At 42.9% G+C, this 21,261-nt stretch overlaps 1 protein-coding gene across 2 annotated transcripts in view; it reads left to right on the forward strand.

Moving 5' to 3' along the window:
- PDE5A (phosphodiesterase 5A) overlaps positions 1-21,261 on the forward strand; it is a 518,628-nt gene that overhangs the window by 186,733 nt on the left and 310,634 nt on the right. For both annotated transcript variants that reach the window (XM_069743739.1, XM_069743740.1), the window contains exons 4-5: positions 8,346-8,417; positions 12,349-12,438. In XM_069743739.1, the coding sequence (XP_069599840.1) occupies positions 8,346-8,417; positions 12,349-12,438 (162 nt within the window). The remainder of the gene's footprint in view (positions 1-8,345; positions 8,418-12,348; positions 12,439-21,261) is intronic.

Below are 21,261 nucleotides of genomic sequence, written 5' to 3' on the forward strand. Positions count from 1 at the left end.
ATTGTGCTTCTTATGTACCATCTTTGTCTTCCTTCTCTTTTACTTCTCCTTGGCAATCGATCATATTAAGAGAATTCTCCTATGTAAAGTGCAGGATAGATTACACCCTCGGTCTTGTGCAGAACCGTGTATGTTCAAGCCACTATACGAAAAGACATGGATTAATTAATTGGCAACCACCTATCATCATCTACTAAGAAAACATGAAGCAACAGTCAGGAATTTCAATATCAGAATAAGGCTGCCGTCACACTAGCAGTATTTGGTCAGTATTTTACATCAGTATTTGTAAGCCAAAACCAGGAGTGGGTGATAAATACAGAAGTGGTGATGAGCTTCTATTATACTTTTCCTCTAATTGCTCCACTCCTGGTTTTGGCTTACAAATACTGATGTAAAATACTGACCAAATACTGCAACTGTGACGGCAGCCTAACAGTGATGAAAAAGAATTGCAGTTGTTAGCCAGCGCATTGGCTGTAGCTTTTGCAATGACACATTCTATCCCTATTTTATTATTCAGATTTCTAAGAGATAGAATTAAATCAGAAATGATGACTGTATGTGTGAATTCCTATGCAAAACTTTGGTTTTCACTTCAGTTTTCTTTTAGCTCAATAACGCAAAGACACTTTATTGAGACCCAACTTTAAAATATATTTTTTTTTAGCAAATTTAACATGGAATTGTCATGCTATTAATTAATTTATCTGGTATCTACTGCTTGTATTAGTTAAAAAGTGTATGTAAGGATTCACAAGCAAAGCATGCTTGTTAGCCTGGGAAGAAAACAAAAGAGCGAATTGTAGAACTCACATTTTTCTGGGATGAACTTTATCATGCAGCTGTGTCTCGTATTGTTATTAGGCAAGTTCTAAATTCTCCTGAGGAAAAGGCTTAAAGGTACCGTCACACTAGACGATATCGCTAGCGATCCGTGACGTTGCAGCGTCCTCGCTAGCGATATCGTCAAGTGTGACAGGCAGCAGCGATCAGGCCCCTGCTGTGCTGTCGCTGGTCGGGGAAGAAAGTCCAGAACTTTATTTCGTCGCTGGACTCCCCGCAGACATCGCTGAATCGGCGTGTGTGACACCGATTCAGCGATGTCTTCACTGGTAACCAGGGTAAACATCGGGTTACTAAGCGCAGGCCCGCGCTTAGTAACCCGATGTTTACCCTGGTTACCATCCTAAAAGTAAAAAAAACAAACACCACATACTTACCTACAGCCGTCTGTCCTCCAGCGCTGTGCTCTGCACTCCTCCTGTACTGGCTGTGAGCATCGGTCAGCCGGAAAGCAGAGCGGTGACGTCACCGCTCTGCTTTCCGGCCGCTGTGCTCACACAGACAGTACAGGAGGAGAGCAGAGCACAGCGCTGGAGGACAGACGGCTGTAGGTAAGTATGTAGTGTTTGTTTTTTTTACTTTTAGGATGGTAACCAGGGTAAACATCGGGTTACTAAGCGCGGCCCTGCGCTTAGTTACCCGATGTTTACCCTGGTTACCGGCATCGTTGGTCGCTGGAGAGCGGTCTGTGTGACAGCTCTCCAGCGACCAAACAGCGACGCTGCAGCGATCCGGATCGTTGTCGGTATCGCTGCAGCGTCGCTAAGTGTGACGGTACCTTAAGACTGCTGAGAAAATTGTTGCAAAAATTAGGCTAATCAAATGTGTGAATATGATGAGAAATGCGCCCTCTTATCACACATGTAGCAGCAAATCACATTCAAATAATTCAGAAATAATTAGAGATAAAGATAAGTTAAAGAAGTGCTCATTATCGCCAGTGTTTTTGCACAGCTTCACTTCTTAAGTGGATGTTATCTGGTTAACACCTTTAAGGCTGTAAGGATGATTTAAAGGGCTGTTGCTTTGGAAAACCATGCAAAACACATTAAGTTCTATAACTAAATTTAATCAGACAAGATTTTCTTATGCAAATTCTACATTTGCCATCAACAACTTTTTTTTATACATTAACAGTAAGTTAGAAAACTTGTCTTTAAATTTCTTCTTTTTTTATTTCTGTGCACGTTGTTCCACTTTATGTCTTCTTTTTATCAGCAGCATGGAAACAAGGCATAAGGTCATAACGTGGACAGGTGACTGTAGCAGCTAATTATTATTATTATTTATTTATATAGCACCGTTGATTCCATGGTGCTGTACATGAGAAGGGGTTACATACAAATTACAGATATCACTTATAATAGACAAACTAACAATGACGGACTGGTACAGAGAGAAGAGGACCTTGCCCTTGCGGGCTTACATTCTACAGGATGATGAGGAAGGAGACAGCAGGTCGGGGGTTGCAGCAGCTCCGATGGTGTTGAGGTGGCAGCAGGGTCTTGGTGTTCCAATTTCAATGTTGAGGACTGTACATTGTTATATTCATGCCCTGTAGTTTCATAGGTGCCACTTATTTTGAGATATGCAGTTTATTTCCATATATGTAGGGGTCTGTGATGTCCAACTTAGTCATGTTGTGTGGATTCAGTTTTTAGCTCACTTTGTATATTTGTCTTTTGAATACTTATTTTGTTTCATTTGTGCTTTCTAATAAAGATTATATATTTTATTGTGCTTTGTTGGTAAGGTTCATGCCTTTTTCTTGATAGATAACTAAATAAACTCATACTATTACGTGGTCAACTATTGGAATGGCGAATATGTAATACTGCATGAGTGGGTAGCCACAGTCTTCAATTTTTATTTCACTGTAAGCTGAAGTATGATTGGATTAAGTTGTAAAACAACATACAAACAGCAAGGAACTGCTCCACACCATGGTGCACACCTACCACCAAAGATCAAAATGACTTCAAAGACATGACTTGATCATATTGAGATTCGGGGAATTTTGAGGCCAAGTTAACACCTTAAACTTTGTCATGTTCTGCAAATTCTTCCTGAACAAATGTTTTCCATATGGTAGGACACAATTATCTACATAAAGAGATCATTGTAATTCAAGAATACTGTTATGAAGCGATGAACTTGGACTATAATGTTTTTCCAGCAGACTGTTGCCAGACCATCACACTGTCTCATTTAGAAAATAGTGACTCCTGGTGCCATCTCTTCCTTATATAAGTGACCTACATGCATCCAGTCCAGTCAATATAAGTGAAAATGTGATTCATCAGACTGAGTCACATTCTTCCATTATGATCTAGTTCTGATGATTACTTTGCCATAACTTGTGCTTTAGGCTCTTCACAGGAGTCAACACTCTGACTGGTCTGTGATTACATGATTCTAACACACACCAAACTGTGATGCACTGTTCGTTCTGACACCTTTTTTTTTATAACTGACATTATTTTTTTGTCAGCAATTTATGATATCGTAGCTCTTTCAATTGATAAGAGCAGTCGTGTTAGCCTTTTCTTCCAACATTTATCAGTAAGCTTTGGGCACTAATGATCCTGAGGCTGTTCCTTTTTGGACCACTTTTGATATGGACGAGTCACTACTTACACTTGAAAACTTATGGTTTTCTGACCCTGTTCTCTAGGCATCACAATTTGGACCCTGTCAAAGACTCTTTGATCTCATGCTTAAATTTTCTGCTTCCAAAACATCAACTTGAAGAACTGGTCATTCACTTGCTGTCTAATATTTTTTTTATTTATCCACCCCTTGACAAGTATCTTTGTCTCAAGATAATCAGTTTTTATTTATTTATTTAGTATTTATTCAAGTCACTTGTCAGTGGTTTAAAATGTTACGCGTGATTATCAGATAAGTTGTGAGAATTATGCCATGATTTATAAACACATCATACACTTCAAAACATGCCAAATCAAAGGCTGAGTCCAGAGGTCCGAGAAATGTATTGACTAGCTGTGGGTCTCCCAATGAACTTAACCCACCCTGTAACAACTCTGCTGGCATCACGGCATGGCCTCGCATCTTTCACACTACCTTACCCACTGCTCCAGGTCATGATGTGGTTTCTGTTTCATGCCAGCTCCATGTTCTGTGTCTCTGCTATCTGCATGCTTCATGGCTGTGTGTATAGGGGGCGGCGCCTGAACTCTCTGGTTCTTATACAGTCATGGCCAAAAGTATTGACACCCCTGCAATTCTGTCAGATAATACTCATTTTCTTCCTGAAAATGATTGCAAACCCAAATTCTTTGGTATTATTATCCTCATTTAATTTGTCTTAAATGAAAAAACACAAAAGAGAATGAAGCAAAAAGCAAAACATTGATCATTTCACACAAAACCGCAAAAATGGGCCAGACAAAAGTATTGGCACCCTCAGCCTAATAATTGGTTGCACAACCTTTAGCCAAAATAACTGCGACCAACCTCTTCCGGCAACCATCACTGAGTTTCTTACAATGCTCTGCTTGAATTTTAGACCATTCTTCTTTGGCAAACTGCTCCAGGTCCCTGATATTTGAAGGGTGCCTTCTCCAAACTGCCATTTTTAGATCTCTCCACAGGTGTTCTACGGGATTCAGGTCTGGACTCATAGCTGGCCACCTTAGAAATCTTCAGTGCTTTCTCTCAAACCATTTTCTAGTGCTTTTTGAAGTGTGTTTTGGGTCATTGTCCTGCTGGAAGACCCATGACCTCTGAGGGAGACCCAGCTTTCTCACACTGGGCCCTACATTATGCTGCAAAATTTGTTGGTAGTCTTCAGACTTCATAATGCCATGCACACGGTGAAGCAGTCCAGTGCCAGAGGCAGCAAAGCAACCCCAAAACATCAGGGAACCTCTGCCATGTTTGACTGTAGGGACAGTGTTCTTTTCTTTGAATGCCTCTTTTTTTCTCCTGTAAACTCTATGTTGATGCCTTTGCCCAAAAAGCTCTACTTTTGTCTTATCTGACCAGAGAACATTCTTCCAAAACGTTTTAGGCTTTTTCAGGTAACTTTTGGCAAACTCCAGCCTGGCTTTTTTATGTGTTGGGGTAAGAAGTGGGGTCTTCCTGGGTCTCCTACCATACAGTCCCTTTTCATTCAGACGCTGACGGATAGTTCGGGTTGACACTGTTGTACCCTCGGACTGCAGGGCAGCTTGAACTTGTTTTTATGTTATTCGAGGTTCTTTATCCAACATCTGCAAAATCTTGCATTGAAATCTCTTGTCAATTTTTCTTTTCTGTCCACATCTAGGGAGCTTAGCCACAGTCCCATGGGCTTTAATCTTCTTGATGACACTGCACACGGTAGACACAGGAACATTCAGGTCTTTGGAGATGGACTTGTAGCCTTGAGATTGCTCATGCTTCCTCACAATTTGGTTTCTCAATTCCTCAGACAGTATTTTGGTCTTCTTTCTTTTCTCCATGCTCAATGTGGTATACACAATGACACAGGAAAGATGTTGAGTCAACTTTAATCCATGTCAACTGGCTGCAAGAGTGATTTAGTTATTGCCAACACCTGTTAGGTGCCACAGGTAAGTTACAGGTGCTGTTAATTACACAAATTAGAGAAGCATCACATGATTTTTCGAACAGTGCCAATACTTTTTTCCACCCCCTTTTTATGTTTGGTGTGAGATTATATCCAATTTGGCTTTAGGACAATTCTTTTTGTGTTTTTTCATTTAAGACAAATTGAATGAAGATAATAATACCAAATAATTTGTGTTTGCAATCATTTTCAGGAAGAAAATAAGTATTATCTGACAGAATTGCAGGGGTGTCAATACTTTTGGCCATGACTGTAGGAATCAGGTGCATCTGTCTAATCTGTTCCTGACCAATTACCAAGAGGCCTCCAGTATATAGTGCAGCTCCACCCTGTGGTCTGGGCCTGTGCAATGTGTTAGCTCAGTTACTGTTTAGCTTTTGAGTTTGCCAGGCCTTGCTCTGTGTTACTCCCTCTCTGGAGGCTTTTCTCTGTGCTATAGCCTTGATCTTGTTGTCCACCCACCAGGAGGCAGAATATCCTGGTCCCTGTGTCTTTGTCCTTGTGTCTTGTTCCTTTGCCTTGTCTGTACTTTGTCCTATCTCGGTCTCCTTGTCTGTGGCTTCCTTCCCTGCTGTGTCGTTCCTTGTGTTCTCAGTCTGCTTACGCTCCGCACTCTTGCGGCTCTGCCTGCTCTGTACCTTTGTGGCTTGATCTCTACTCCGCACTCCTGCGGTTCTGCCCCATTCTGCTCTGCTCCGCTCCCATTGCTGCACTAATCTCTTGCTGCAGCTCCTCTCCGCAATCCTTGCAGTTCCACTCTGCTTAGCTTCTGCAGTATCTCTTGCTGCAGCTCCTCTCCACATTCCTTGTGGCTCCACCCTGCTTAGCTTTTATTGCTGTGCTATCTCTTGCTGCTCTACCGCTCCTATTCGCAGCCTTGCAGTTCTCTTCCAGTCTGAACAGGTCCCAACCTGTTCCCTCTTACTTCTTTCATACTACATTTCCGTATCTGCACCTCCTCTGTGAACAGGTCCCTACCTGTTCCTCCATATTACATTTCTGTACCAGCACCTCCAGTGTGAACAGGCCCCTACCTGTTCCTTCATACACCACATCAACCAGTCCTGAGTTCTCTGCCGTGCCTTCCAATCCAGTGTTCCTGCCAGTCCTGCCGTTCTCTGCCATGTCTCTGCCAGCCCCGTGTTCTCTGCCGTGTCTCTGCCAGCCCCGTGTTCTCTGCCGTGTCTCTGCCAGCCCTGTGTTCTCTGCCGTGCCAGCCTACTCGTCTGAGTTCCAGCCGTGCTCTTCTGCCAGTCCTGCCTGATGCCCGCACCAATCCTGGTGTTCCTGTGTCCCAAGTGGGATCAGCAGCCACAGCCAGACACCACCCTGGAGTGGTGCCTGCTGCACAAGCCTGACCTCACCATCAGAGGCTCCAGTGAAAACCCAAGCAGCTGTCATAGTCACGCCCCTTCCAGGGTAGTCTGGTTTGTGGCACAGTGGGGCCACAAACCCCCGAGCTCACGCCCACCAGTCAGGGCGTGAGCGTGACACACCCATTCTAATATATAAGACTGTTGAGTGTGTGTCGAGAGACCCGAAGACAGTCTTTACATCATGAGACGTATAGGGACGTACACTGACATCTGAATTTGTCCTAAACCTTAGAATGTGTTTACTTCACTGTATTGTTGTCATGGCTCGGTTTTGGGATTCGATCCGGTGGCCTGTTGCAGCGTGTCCCGTTTCCCCTATCTGCTGAGCTATTGCCATTTCTTACCTGTCCAAATGCTGACAGTTTTGATCGTCTTTGTTTTCCTTTCTTAGTCTGCTCCTCTTCAGGTGTTTCTTAATCTCCTGCTTTGGTTTGCCCTGTCATATTCTGCATTTTGTATGTTCACCATTCACTGCACTTCCTTTCTGGGTACACTTCTAAGTGGTTTTGTCCTAAGAAGTTCCAGCCCTTCAGTTGTAGGATTTTCTCTGCTAGGCAAACATCTTTTGTATTCCTGCTGTCTGTTTGTCGACCTTCCCAGCACCTTTTCCTTTGACCACAGATAGGGTTCTATGAGCTTATTCTTGATTTATTTTTGATTCTCATAGTTTTCCCTCTCTCCCCTTTATGAACTTCCTTTAAGTTTTCTCACCCTGGGTCTTAGTGTCTATCTGCACATTTTCCTCTCCTCTTGTTAGCAGTGTGCGGCGGCCTCCCCTCTGGTTCCACAGGAAGTATGAGAAACTCCTCAGCAGCCTTTTAGGGAGTCAAGTCTGAGGTTGTGTTGTTAGTTGTGTGGCTAGGGATTGTCTAGTCCAGTGTTCCCCAACTCCAGTCCTCGAGAGCCACAGGTCATGTTTTCAGGATTTCCTTAGTATTGCACAGGTGATAATTGCATCACCTTGACAGGCAAGCAATCAATCAATCACCTGTGCAATACTAAGGAAATCCTCAAAACATGACCTGTTGGTGGCTCTTCAGGACTGGAGTTGGGGAACACTGGTCTAGTCTGTAAAGAAACCAGTACCATGTGGGTGAAGCTTCTATCACTAATAGGTCTTCCTTATTCCTGTTACCCGTGTGTGAGTGTATCACGTTCTTAACAATTGTTAGTGCTAATGTTTGGAACATATTTCATCCTGTTAGATTTTACCAGTGCTTACGTGACTGTTACATGCATGTGCACTTGAACCCATGCAATTGATCACAATTGGTTATTGCTTTGTGCTAATAAACCTTACATAGAATGGGGATAGACTGAATTCTGTGTTGTTTTGTAACCTGCTTATTCATATGTAATGCAGATTAAAGTGCAATTGTCAGAGATGAACAGTTTGCATGTATTTGTAATGTAAATCATGAAGTTTTCATGTTTCCAGTGTTATGTATTTCTGTGTAATTTATTTCCTCCTGTTCATATTCATGTAGTTATACATTTTCTAATATTTCTTTGTCTAATGATTTAATCAGGTGGTTGGAGTAGCACAGGCAATCAATAAGAAGTCTGACAGCAATGGGACATTTACTGAACAAGATGAGAAGGTAATGTATATAATGCAAAGAAATCTCCTGTCTATGTGTGAATTCACAACTGTACAAAAACTGGAAAGAGAGGTATGTTGCATCAGTTCAAATGGTGCACTAGTGTTTTAAAACAATACATTTGCAAGAAAAAGTAACCATTTGAAATTACCCAGATTTCTGCATTCATTATATTTAGAGATGAGCAGATTTGTTATAGCAGTTAATAAAAATCTCCTCGTATATTACAAAAATAAAAGAAATAACACTCATCTCACAATCACCTGTTCTGCTGCCCACCATCCAATCACCTGAACCCCTCCATTCCACCATTGTACACATCTTCTTTGGCTTGTTTCACATTGCGTTTGGGCTTCCCACACTGCCATGTATGGCCTTGATTGGACTACAAGACTTGACATTGCAGCTCCTTTTGTGAAATCACAATGTGCATCACCTCAGGTGCTGACTAGACCTTGTGTGATGTCCGTTAGAGTGTCATGACATCATGACAAGTGCTGCGATGGTACAATAGATAGTGACGTTAGAGGCCTAGTGAGAGTGATGCAGGCTGGAGAAGATGAGGCAAGGCCAAAAGGAGGATGGGATGCCTAGCTGCAGGGGTGGTGGGATAGGTGAGTAGTGAGGTGAGTATTAATTGAGCCTTATGCTCCACAGAATCCCCAGGGCATAATAAGAAATGTTCAATTCACATCAAATAACTTTGATGCAAACTGAATTTCACTGCCTAAGTCATCTCCTAAAGACTCTACTCTACTCTACTTTCTACTAGAAAAACATAGATCAGGAATGGGGTTCATTAAACCACATTGCAAAGCAAGATGTGTCTATAAAAAATAAACATTGCAAACCATTACAAGTATGCCATAGACCACATACCTATTTCACAATACTTCTTGAAAAAGTAAGTTGGGATAAAGTTAGGGTTAGTGGGTAGCGTTAGGGGTGTTTTAGGGTTAGGTTTGTGGTTAGGGTTAGGGTTGGGATTAGGGTTAGGGGTGTGTTGGGGTTAGGTTTGTGGTTAGGGTTATGGTTAGGGTTGGGATTAGGGTTAGGAGTGTATTGTGGTTAGGATTGTGGTTAGGGTTGGGATTAGGGTTAAAGGTGTGTTGGGGTTAGGGTTGGAGTTAGAATTGGGGAGTTTCCACTGTTTAGGTACATCAGAGGTTCTCCAAATGTGACATGGCGCTTCCCTCCCTTTTCAGCCCTGCCATGCGCACAAACAGTGCCATTCCCCCGAATACGGGGTATCGACGTACTCAGGAGAAATTGCACAACAAATTTTGTGGTCCATTTTCTCCTGATACCCTTGTGAAAATAAAAAAGTTTGGTTCCAAATACATTTTTTGTGAAAAAAGTGAAATGTCCATTTTTTCCTTCCACATTGCTTTAGTTCTCGAGAAGCACCCGAAGGGTTAATAAACATTTTAAATGTGGCTTTGCACACCTTGAGGGGTGTAGTTTTTTAGAATGGTGTCACTTTTGGGGTATTTTTATATTTTTTGGGTTATATTGATGCCCTAAACCAGGGGTGTCAAACTGCATTCCTCGAGGGCTGCAAACAGGTCATGTTTTCAGGATTTCCTTGTACTGCACAGGTGATAATTTAATCACCAACACATTATTTGTGATTAAATTATCACCTGTGCAGTACAAGGAAATCCTGAAAACATGACCTGTTTGCAGCCCTCGAGGAATGCAGTTTGACACCCCTGCCCTAAACTCACTTCAAATGTGAGGTGGTCCCTAAAAAGATGGTTTGTAAATTTTGTTGTAAAAATGAGAAATCGCTGGTCAACTTTTAACACTTATAACGTCCTAACAAAAAAAAATTATGTTTCCAAAATTGTGCTGATGTAAAGTAGACATGTGGGAAATGTTATTTATTAACTATTTTGTGCGATATGACTTTCTGATTTAAGGGCACAAAAATTAAAATTTTGAAAATTGCAAAATTTTCTAAATTTTAGCCAAATTTCAGTTTTTTTCAGAAATAAACGCAGGTCATATTGAAGAAATTTTACCACTATCATGAAGTACAATATGTCACAAATAAACAGTCTCAGAATCAGTGGGATCCGGTGAAGAGTTACAGAGCTATAACCTCACTCAAAAGTGACAGTGGTCAGAATTGTAAAAATTGGCTCGGTCATTAAGTACCAAATTGGCTCTGTCACTAATGGGCTATATCTGACAAAAATAGGTAAACACATTTTATTGGTTTATTATCACTGATTTATATCAGTATAGAACTGGAAGGTAGCATATTAATTATGTTTGTCATGGATCCTGTAAACGTGGATGCCATGATGATAATGTGAACTGAACTTAAAGTTCGCAGAATTTTAGGATTTCTCAAAATCTTTTTACAACTAACCAAAGATACCAACTGTGGGCTACAAATTGCTTACCAATTCACCTAAAACTTAATTTTAATTGGAGATTTGATGAACTGAATCAAGACTTTCAATTCTCTTATGTGGTAGTTAAATTGATATTGCATAATGAGAACCTGTAGCTTTAAACAATGGCTGCCTAGACATTTGTTAAGTGAATAGCTGTCTTACAGACATGGATTTCCATATGTTTATTGTATGGGCTATTAACAGAGGCCAATATCCTGGCCATGTTATGTTATTTCTTAATCTATTCAGCTTACTTTTCTTCTTTATGTGCCTCTTTATTTAAATGTAATAAATAATTCAGAAAAAAGAATGCGGCACTCACCATGGCAGCTTGAATGAAAAGTCATTTATTTCATGACTTTCATCTTAGATGGTAAGGTGCAGAGGGGTGCAGGGAGAGAGGAGAAAGGACGATATATGTTAATATATGCTGAGCACCTCCAATTTGGACATTTATGCTGATAAAGGCTCTATAATCTGGCTCAACTCATCCATACCAAGGATTACATGTTTCAACACTGGTGCCACTATTCACCTTCCTCTGCGATTTAGAGATTATTTATGTTAGTCGAAGGACCATTTCATTTCACATAAAACATTGAGTACACAATAAGCATGGATAGGCACGTAGGGCGCGATTCATCAAAACGTGTGTTGTTTATACTGGTCTGGATGAGGGGATGTGTTGGAGTCAGACGCTCCTGATTCATGAAGAGGTGCATTGTCTGACAAGTGGTGTCCACTTGCGTGCACTGTGGCAGAAATTTCACTCCAGTCCCTCCGGCACTCCATCACCTCTGTTAGACGAGCTGTAGTGTCACACCCCTAAACGCCCCTGCTCCTCCCATTTTGGTGGAACTGGGAGAAACTGGCGTGAAAGCGCCAAAAGTAACAAAATTCATGCACAACTCGGAGTCGCACCGAGATTTTGCAACGTTTCAAAGCTTTTATAATAGAATTGTGCAGTGAAAGCTTTGATGAATCGGGTCCATACTTTACATATTCAAAGAGCAATTGGGAGCATAAGTATAATAGTGAGATTATTTCATTCATGTTTCATGTTTCTATATTTTGTCTGGTAAAATGTCAGACACCATTAATATTTAGAATTGAGAGTCCTCAGTGGTTGATACCTTTTAATGGCTAACTGAAAAGATGGTAACAAATTGCAAGCTTTCGAGACTACACAGGTCTCTTCATCAGGTACCAAGATTTATATCTTTCCTGTAGACACCATTAAGAGATCCTGGAACCAGCATATTATAGTCAGTAGGATCTGCCTGGCACTTAAGGTATCTGATTTCTTGGGAGTCAAGCACTTCCTTATTTTCTTCTAGAAAATGTACAGATGTAACAACACAGATATTAACAGGGTCCAGCAGGTTTTTGTGTTATTTTTCTGCATGTACCACATATGTAATGTCAATATTGTCAGTGAGGTAAAATAGTTCTAGGCAGTAAAAATGATCAGCGTCACATGTTTTTCAAATTCTAAATATTTTTTATTCCTTTGTTGTGTGTTTTAGGACTTTGCGGCTTATCTGGCATTTTGTGGGATAGTACTACATAATGCACAGCTGTACGAGACATCACTACTTGAGAACAGAAGGAACCAGGTAACACTTTATTTACACCTTTTGGAGTTTTCCAACAGAAAGAAACTCTTCAACAATCAATAAAGCGTGTGAAAAGAAGTGTGTGTGTACATTCATTAACACCTTCATGGCATGGCGATTTTTTTTTTCGTCCCCTACTTCTTCCAAGACCCACAACTTTTTGTTTTTCTGTCAACATAGCCGTATGAGGCTTTGTTTTTTACGAGACAAGTTGTACTTTTGAATGACACTATTCATTCTACCAGTACGGTATACTGGAAAATGGGGAAAAATATTCCAAGTGCATTAACCCCTTAACGACCGCCGATATTCATTAAAACAGTGGTCATTAAGGGTACTTATTCCCTCAGTGCCATTTTAAAATGGTGATGGAGAATAAGGGAATAGCGCTGCCTGGTGGCAATTATTTCTGTGGGTGTCAGCCGTACATGACAGCTGACACTACAGAATTGGCTTTGGCTGGTTTTTGTGACCGATCGCAGGCGAATAACCCCTTAAATACTGCTGTCAATTGCGACAGCAGTATTTAAGTTGTTACAAGGGGTCACAACCCCGCCTAGTAAACATAGGACCCCCGCAATGAGAATTGTGGCTCCCGATGGTTACCATGGTATCCTGAGGTCATGTAACATAGTTACATAGTTATTAAGGTTGAAGGAAGACTTTAAGTCCATCTAGTTCAACCCATAGCCTAACCTAACATGCCCTAACATGTTGATCCAGAGGAAGGCAAAAAAAAACCATGTTGGAAAGAGTAAGCTCCACATTGGATTAAAAAATTCCTTAACGACTCCACATACGGCAATCAGACTAGTTCCCTGGATCAACACCCTAACAAGGAATCTAGTATATATACCCTGTAACATTATACTTTTCAAGAAAGGCATCCAGTCCCCTCTTAAATTTAAGTATTGAATCACTCATTGCAACATCATACGGCAGAGTTTTCCATAATCTCACTGCTCTTACAGTAAAGAATCCGTGTCATTATGCTTTAACCTTCTTTCCTCCAGACGTAGAGGATGCCCCCTTGTCCCCGTCTCAGGTCTATGATTAAAAACATCATCAGAAAGGTCTTTGTACTGTCCCCTCATATATTTATACATTAACATAAGATCACCCCTTAGCCTTTGTTTTTCCAAACTAAATAGCCCCAAGTGTAATAACCTATCTTGTTATTGCAGACCTCCCAGTCCTCTAATAACCTTGGTCGCTCTTCTCTGCACCCGCTCCAGTTCAGCTATGTCTTTTTTATACATCGGAGACCAGAATTGTACACAGTATTCTAAGTGTGGTCGAACTAGTGACTTGTATAGAGGTAAAATTATGTTCTCCTCATGAGCATCTATGCCTCTTTTAATGAATCCCATTATTTTATTTGCCTTTGTAGCAGCTGCCTGACACTGGCCACTAAATATGAGTTTGTCATCCACCCATGCACCCAGGTCTTTTTCATTGACCTTTTTGCCCAGAGTTTTAGAATTAAGCACATAGTTATACATCTTATTACTTCTACCCAAGTGCATGACCTTACATTTATCCCAATTAAAGCTCATTTGCCATTTATCAGCCCAAGCTTCTAGTTTAGATAAATCATCCTGTAATATAAAATTGTCCTCCTCTTTATTGATTACCCTGCAGAGTTTAGTGTCATCTGCAAATATTGAAATTCCACTTTGTATGCCCCCTACAAGATCATTAATAAATATGTTAAAAAGAAGAGGGCCCAATACTGACCCCTGTGATACCCCACTGCTAACCGCGACCCAGTCTGAGTGTGCTCCATTAATAACCACCCTTTGTTTCCAATCCCTGAGCCAGCTCTTAACCCACTTACACATATTTTCCCCTATCCCCATTATTCTCATTTTATGTATCAACCTTTTGTGTGGCACCTAGTGTTGAGCGATACCGTCCGATGTTTGAAAGTATCGGTATCGGATGGTATCGGCCGATATCCGAAAAATATCGGATATCGCCGATACCGATATCCGATACCAATACAAGTCAATGGGACACAAATATCGGAAGGTATCCTCTATGGTTCCCAGGGTCTGAAGGAGAGGAAACCCCCGATACCGATTCCCTATATCACAAAAATATCGGAACTCGGTATCGGAATTCCGATACCGCAAATATCGGCCGATACCCGATACTTGCGGTTACGGAATGCTCAACACTAGTGGCACCGTATCAAAAGCTTTTGAAAAGTCCATATACACTATGTCCACTGGGTTCCCTTGGTCCAGTCCGGAACTTACCTCTTCATAGAAATTGATCAGATTAGTCTGACAGGAACGGTCCCTAGTAAACCCTGTTGTGAATTCTGTGGCAGAGCTCCCTCCTGTGGTCACAAGTGGTACTTCGGCTGATTCTCTCTGTGAGCTTCCGTTGGTGGAGGAAAGTGGTACTGCGGCTTCTGAGTTTCCTTCCTCAGGTGATGTGGTGAAGTCGTTAGGTGCTGCTCTATTTAACTCCACCTTGTGCTTTGACCCTGGCCTCCAGTCAATGTTCTAGTATTGGACCTGTTTCCTCCTGGATCGTTCCTGTGGCCTGCTGCTCTGCATAGCTAAGTTCCTCTTTGCTATTTGTTTGCTGTTTTTTTCTGTCCAGCTTGTCAATTTGTTTTTTTCTGCTTGCTGGAAGCTCTGGGACGCAGAGGGTGTACCTCCGTGCCGTTAGTTCGGTACGGAGGGTCTTTTTGCCCCCTTTGCGTGGTTTTTGTAGGGTTTTGTGTTGACCGCAAGGTTACCTTTCCTATCCTCGCTCTGTTCAGAAAGTTGGGCCTCACTTTGCTAAATCTATTTCATCTCTACGTTTGTCTTTTCATCTTAACTCACAGTCATTATATGTGGGGGCTGCCTTTTCCTTTGGGGTATTTCTCTGAGGCAAGGTAGGCTTATTTTCTATCTTCAGGCTAGCTAGTTTCTCAGGCCGTGCCGAGTTGCATAGGGAGCGTTAGGCGCAATCCACGGCTGCCTTTAGTGTGGTTGGAGAGGATTAGGGATTGCGGTCAACAGAGTTCCTACGTCTCAGAGCTCGTTCTTGTTTTTTGGGTTATTGCCAGGTCACTGTATGTGCGCTGACCTCTATGTCCATTGTGGTACTGAATTACCTTTCATAACAGTACTGGAGGCCTAAAGTACTAATGATTCTCAATAGAGGGAAAAAAGAAGTTCTGAGACCATTTTTTTTTCTCTGCACTGTGTTTTGCCTTTTTTTCCCTAGACATTTGGGTGGTTCAGGACACAGGTGTAGCAATGGACATTAAAGGTCTGTCTTCATGTGTGGATCAGCTCACGGCAAGAGTACAAAGTATTCAAGACTTTGTGGTTCAGAATTCTATGTTAGAACCGAGAATTCCTATTCGTGATTTGTTTTTTGGAGATAGAACTAAATTTCTGAGTTTCAAAAATAATTGTAAACTATTTCTGGCTTTGAAACCTCGCTCCTCTGGTGACCCAGTTCAACAAGTTAGGATCGTTATTTCTTTTTTGCGTGGCGACCCTCAGGACTGGGCATTTTCTCTTGCGTCAGGAGATCCTGCATTAAGTAATATCGATGCGTTTTTCCTGGCGCTCGGATTGCTGTACGATGAGCCTAATTCTGTGGATCAGGCAGAGAAGAATTTGCTGGCTCTGTGTCAGGGTCAGGATGAAATAGAGGTATATTGTCAGAAATTTAGAAAGTGGTCCGTACTCACTCAGTGGAATGAAGGTGCGCTCGCAGCTATTTTCAGAAAAGGTCTCTCTGAAGCCCTTAAGGATGTCATGGTGGGATTTCCTATGCCTGCTGGTCTGAATGAGTCTATGTCTTTGGCCATTCAGATCGGTCGACGCTTGCGCGAGCGTAAATCTGTGCACCATTTGGCGGTATTACCTGAGCTTAAACCTGAGCCTATGCAGTGCGATAGGACTTTGACCAGAGTTGAACAGCAAGAACACAGACATCTGAATGGGCTGTGTTTCTACTGTGGTGATTCCACTCATGCTATCTCTGATTGTCCTAAGCACACTAAGCGGTTCGCTAGGTCTGCCACCATTGGTACGGTACAGTCAAAATTTCTTCTGTCCGTTACCTTGATCTGCTCTTTGTCATCGTATTCTGTCATGGCATTTGTGGACTCAGGCGCTGCTCTGAATTTGATGGACTTGGAGTATGCTAGGCGTTGTGGGTTTTTCTTGGAGCCCTTGCAGTGTCCTATTCCATTGAGAGGAATTAATGCTACGCCTTTGGCCAAGAATAAGCCTCAGTACTGGACCCAGCTGACCATGTGCATGGCTCCTGCACATCAGGAGGTTATTCGCTTTCTGGTGTTGCATAATCTGCATGATGTGGTCGTGTTGGGATTGCCATGGCTACAAGTCCATAATCCAGTATTAGATTGGAAATCCATGTCTGTGTCCAGCTGGGGTTGTCAGGGGGTACATGGTGATGTCCCATTTCTGACTATTTCGTCATCCACCCCTTCTGCGGTTCCTGAGTTCTTGTCTGATTACCGGGATTTATTTGATGAGCCCAAGTCCGATACCCTACCACCGCATAGGGATTGTGATTGTGCTATCGATTTGATTCCTGGTAGTAAATTCCCAAAAGGTCGACTGTTTAATTTATCTGTGCCTGAGCACGCCGCTATGCGGAGTTATGTGAAGGAGTCTTTGGAGAAGGGGCATATTCGCCCGTCATCGTCACCATTAGGAGCAGGGTTCTTTTTTGTAGCCAAGAAGGATGGTTCACTGAGACCTTGTATAGATTACCGCCTTCTAAATAAGATCACGGTTAAATTTCAGTACCCCTTGCCATTGTTATCTGATTTGTTTGCTCGGATTAAGGGGGCTAGTTGGTTCACCAAGATAGATCTTCGTGGTGCGTATAATCTTGTGCGTATTAAGCGAGGCGATGAGTGGAAAACTGCATTTAATACGCCCGAGGGCCATTTTGAGTATCTAGTAATGCCATTCGGACTTGCCAATGCTCCATCAGTGTTTCAGTCCTTTATGCATGACATCTTCCGAGAGTACCTGGATAAATTCCTGATTGTGTACTTAGATGACATTGTGATCTTCTCGGATGATTGGGAGTCTCATGTGAAGCAGGTCAGAACGGTGTTTCAGGTCCTGCGTGCTAATTCTTTGTTTGTGAAGGGATCAAAGTGTCTCTTTGGTGTTCAGAAGGTTTCATTTTTGGGGTTCATCTTTTCCCCTTCTACTATCGAGATGGACCCTGTTAAGGTCCAAGCCATCCATAATTGGACTCAGCCGACATCTCTGAAAAGTCTGCAAAAGTTCCTGGGCTTTGCTAATTTTTATCATCGCTTCATCTGCAATTTTTCTAGTATTGCTAAACCATTGACCGATTTGACCAAGAAAGGTGCTGATGTGGTCAATTGGTCTTCTGCTGCTGTGGAAGCTTTTCAAGAGTTGAAGCGTCGTTTTTCTTCTGCCCCTGTGTTGTGTCAACCAGATGTTTCGCTTCCGTTCCAGGTCGAGGTTGATGCTTCTGAGATTGGAGCAGGGGCTGTTTTGTCGCAGAGAAGTTCTGATTGCTCGGTGATGAAACCATGCGCCTTCTTTTCCAGGAAGTTTTCGCCTGCTGAGCGAAATTATGATGTGGGCAATCGAGAGTTGCTGGCCATGAAGTGTGCATTCGAGGAGTGGCGTCATTGGCTTGAAGGAGCTAAGCATCGCGTGGTGGTCTTGACTGATCATAAGAACTTGACTTATCTCGAGTCCGCCAAGCGGTTGAATCCTAGACAAGCTCGTTGGTCGTTGTTTTTTGCCCGTTTTGACTTTGTGATTTCATACCTTCCGGGCTCTAAAAATGTGAAGGCGGATGCTCTGTCTAGGAGTTTTGTGCCCGACTCTCCGGGTGTATCTGAGCCGGCGGGTATCCTCAAAGAGGGAGTAATTGTGTCTGCCATCTCCCCTGATTTGCGGCGGGTGCTGCAAAAATTTCAGGCTAATAAACCTGATCGTTGCCCAGCGGAGAAACTGTTTGTCCCTGATAGGTGGACGAATAAAGTTATCTCTGAGGTTCATTGTTCGGTGTTGGCTGGTCATCCTGGAATCTTTGGTACCAGAGAGTTAGTGGCTAGATCCTTTTGGTGGCCATCTCTGTCGCGGGATGTGCGTACTTTTGTGCAGTCCTGTGGGATTTGTGCTCGAGCTAAGCCCTGCTGTTCTCGTGCCAGTGGGTTGCTTTTGCCCTTGCCGGTCCCGAAGAGGCCTTGGACACATATCTCTATGGATTTTATTTCAGATCTTCCCGTCTCTCAAAAGATGTCAGTCATTTGGGTGGTCTGTGATCGCTTCTCTAAGATGGTCCATTTGGTACCCTTGTCTAAATTGCCTTCCTCCTCTGATTTGGTGCCATTGTTTTTCCAGCATGTGGTTCGTTTACATGGCATTCCGGAGAAAATCGTTTCTGACAGAGGTTCCCAGTTTGTTTCGAGGTTTTGGCGAGCCTTTTGTGCTAGGATGGGCATTGATTTGTCTTTTTCCTCGGCTTTCCATCCTCAGACTAATGGCCAGACCGAACGAACCAATCAGACCTTGGAAACATATCTGAGATGCTTTGTTTCTGCTGATCAGGATGACTGGGTGTCCTTTTTGCCTTTGGCTGAGTTCGCCCTTAATAATCGGGCCAGCTCGGCTACCTTGGTTTCACCGTTTTTCTGCAACTCTGGGTTCCATCCTCGTTTCTCTTCAGGGCAGGTTGAGTCTTCGGACTGTCCTGGTGTGGATACTGTGGTGGACAGGTTGCAGCAGATTTGGACTCATGTAGTAGACAATTTGACTTTGTCCCAGGAGAAGGCTCAACGTTTCGCTAATCGCAGACGCTGTGTGGGTCCCCGACTTCGGGTTGGGAACTTGGTTTGGTTATCTTCTCGTCATATTCCTATGAAGGTTTCCTCTCCTAAGTTTAAACCTCGTTTTATTGGTCCGTATAGGATTTCTGAGGTTCTTAATCCTGCGTCTTTTCGTCTGACCCTTCCAGATTCTTTTTCCATACATAATGTATTCCATAGGTCATTGTTGCGGAGATACGTGGCACCTATGGTTCCATCTCTTGATCCTCCTGCCCCGGTTTTGGTGGAGGGGGAGTTGGAGTATATTGTGGAGAAGATTTTGGGTTCTCATGTTTCAAGGCGGAAACTCCAGTATCTGGTTAAGTGGAAGGGTTATGCTCAGGAAGATAATTCCTGGGTCTTTGCCTCTGATGTCCATGCTCCCGATCTTGTTCGTGCCTTTCATATGGCTCATCCTGGTCGTCCTGGGAGCTCTGTTGAGGGTTCGGTGACCCCTCCTCAAGGGGGGGGTACTGTTGTAAATTCTGTGGCAGAGCTCCCTCCTGTTGTCACAAGTGGTACTTCGGCTGATTCTCTCTGTGAGCTTCCGTTGGTGGAGGAAAATGGTACTGCGGCTTCTGAGTTTCCTTCCTCAGGTGATGTGGTGAAGTCGTTAGGTGCTGCTCTACTTAACTCCACCTTGTGCTTTGATCCTGGCCTCCAGTCAATGTTCTAGTATTGGACCTGTTTCCTCCTGGATCGTTCCTGTGGCCTGCTGCTCTGCATAGCTAAGTTCCTCTTTGCTATTTGTTTGCTGTTTTTTTCTGTCCAGCTTGTCAATTTGTTTTTTTCTGCTTGCTGGAAGCTCTGGGACGCAGAGGGTGTACCTCCGTGCCGTTAGTTCGGTACGGAGGGTCTTTTTGCCCCCTTTGCGTGGTTTTTGTAGGGTTTTGTGTTGACCGCAAAGTTACCTTTCCAATCCTCGCTCTGTTCAGAAAGTTGGGCCTCACTTTGCTAAATCTATTTCATCTCTACGTTTGTCTTTTCATCTTAACTCACAGTCATTATATGTGGGGGCTGCCTTTTTCTTTGGGGTATTTCTCTGAGGAAAGGTAGGCTTATTTTCTATCTTCAGGCTAGCTAGTTTCTCAGGCCGTGCCGAGTTGCATAGGGAGCGTTAGGCGCAATCCACGGCTGCCTTTAGTGTGGTTGGAGAGGATTAGGGATTGCGGTCAACAGAGTTCCTACGTCTCAGAGCTCGTTCTTGTTTTTTGGGTTATTGCCAGGTCACTGTATGTGCGCTGACCTCTATGTCCATTGTGGTACTGAATTACCTTTCATAAGAAAACCTATGTTGGTATTGGGTCATGAGGTTATTCCTCCTCAGATACTCCAGCATAGCATCCCTTAGAATGCCCTCCAGGATTTTACCCACAGTAGAGGTTAAGCTTACTGGCCTATAATTTCCGTGTTCAGTTTTTGTAATGTGATGACCTCAGAGTACAGTGACCTGTGAGATCCAGCTCTAAGCTGAGTCTCACAGGCATATTGATGGTGGGTGGTTACATTGGGTGTTTCGTCTGAATCGCATTTTTGTGGGATCTACACGGACACGCCGAGGTAAGTGCTGAGCGTAGAACATAACAATGTGATCCCAGCCTTTTTCTGGATGCGATTAAAAAATATTATGTATTCCAAAATGTTACCAATTATAAACTTAATTTATCCTGCACAAAACCAGCCACCACTCACTCAGTTCCAACATCTGTCACTGCAACTATAGGGGTTTCCCACGTTACTGCTAGAACAAAGACTTTGGAAAATGGCTTCCATTTCCTCGAATAAAATCCAGTGAATTCTGCACTTGCAAATCCAAATGCCCCCTCCTTTTGAGCCTCACTGTGCCTAAACCACAGTAAGCAACCACGTTTGGCATTATTGTTAGTGGGGAGAGAGTACTTAACAATTTACAGGGTGTGTGTCGCCAGAAGCACAAGCTGGGCACAAGGGATGGGGGTGCTACAATATATGGGGAC

This window comes from Ranitomeya imitator, chromosome 1, assembly GCF_032444005.1.
Source record: "Ranitomeya imitator isolate aRanImi1 chromosome 1, aRanImi1.pri, whole genome shotgun sequence".
NCBI lineage: Eukaryota > Metazoa > Chordata > Amphibia > Anura > Dendrobatidae > Ranitomeya > Ranitomeya imitator.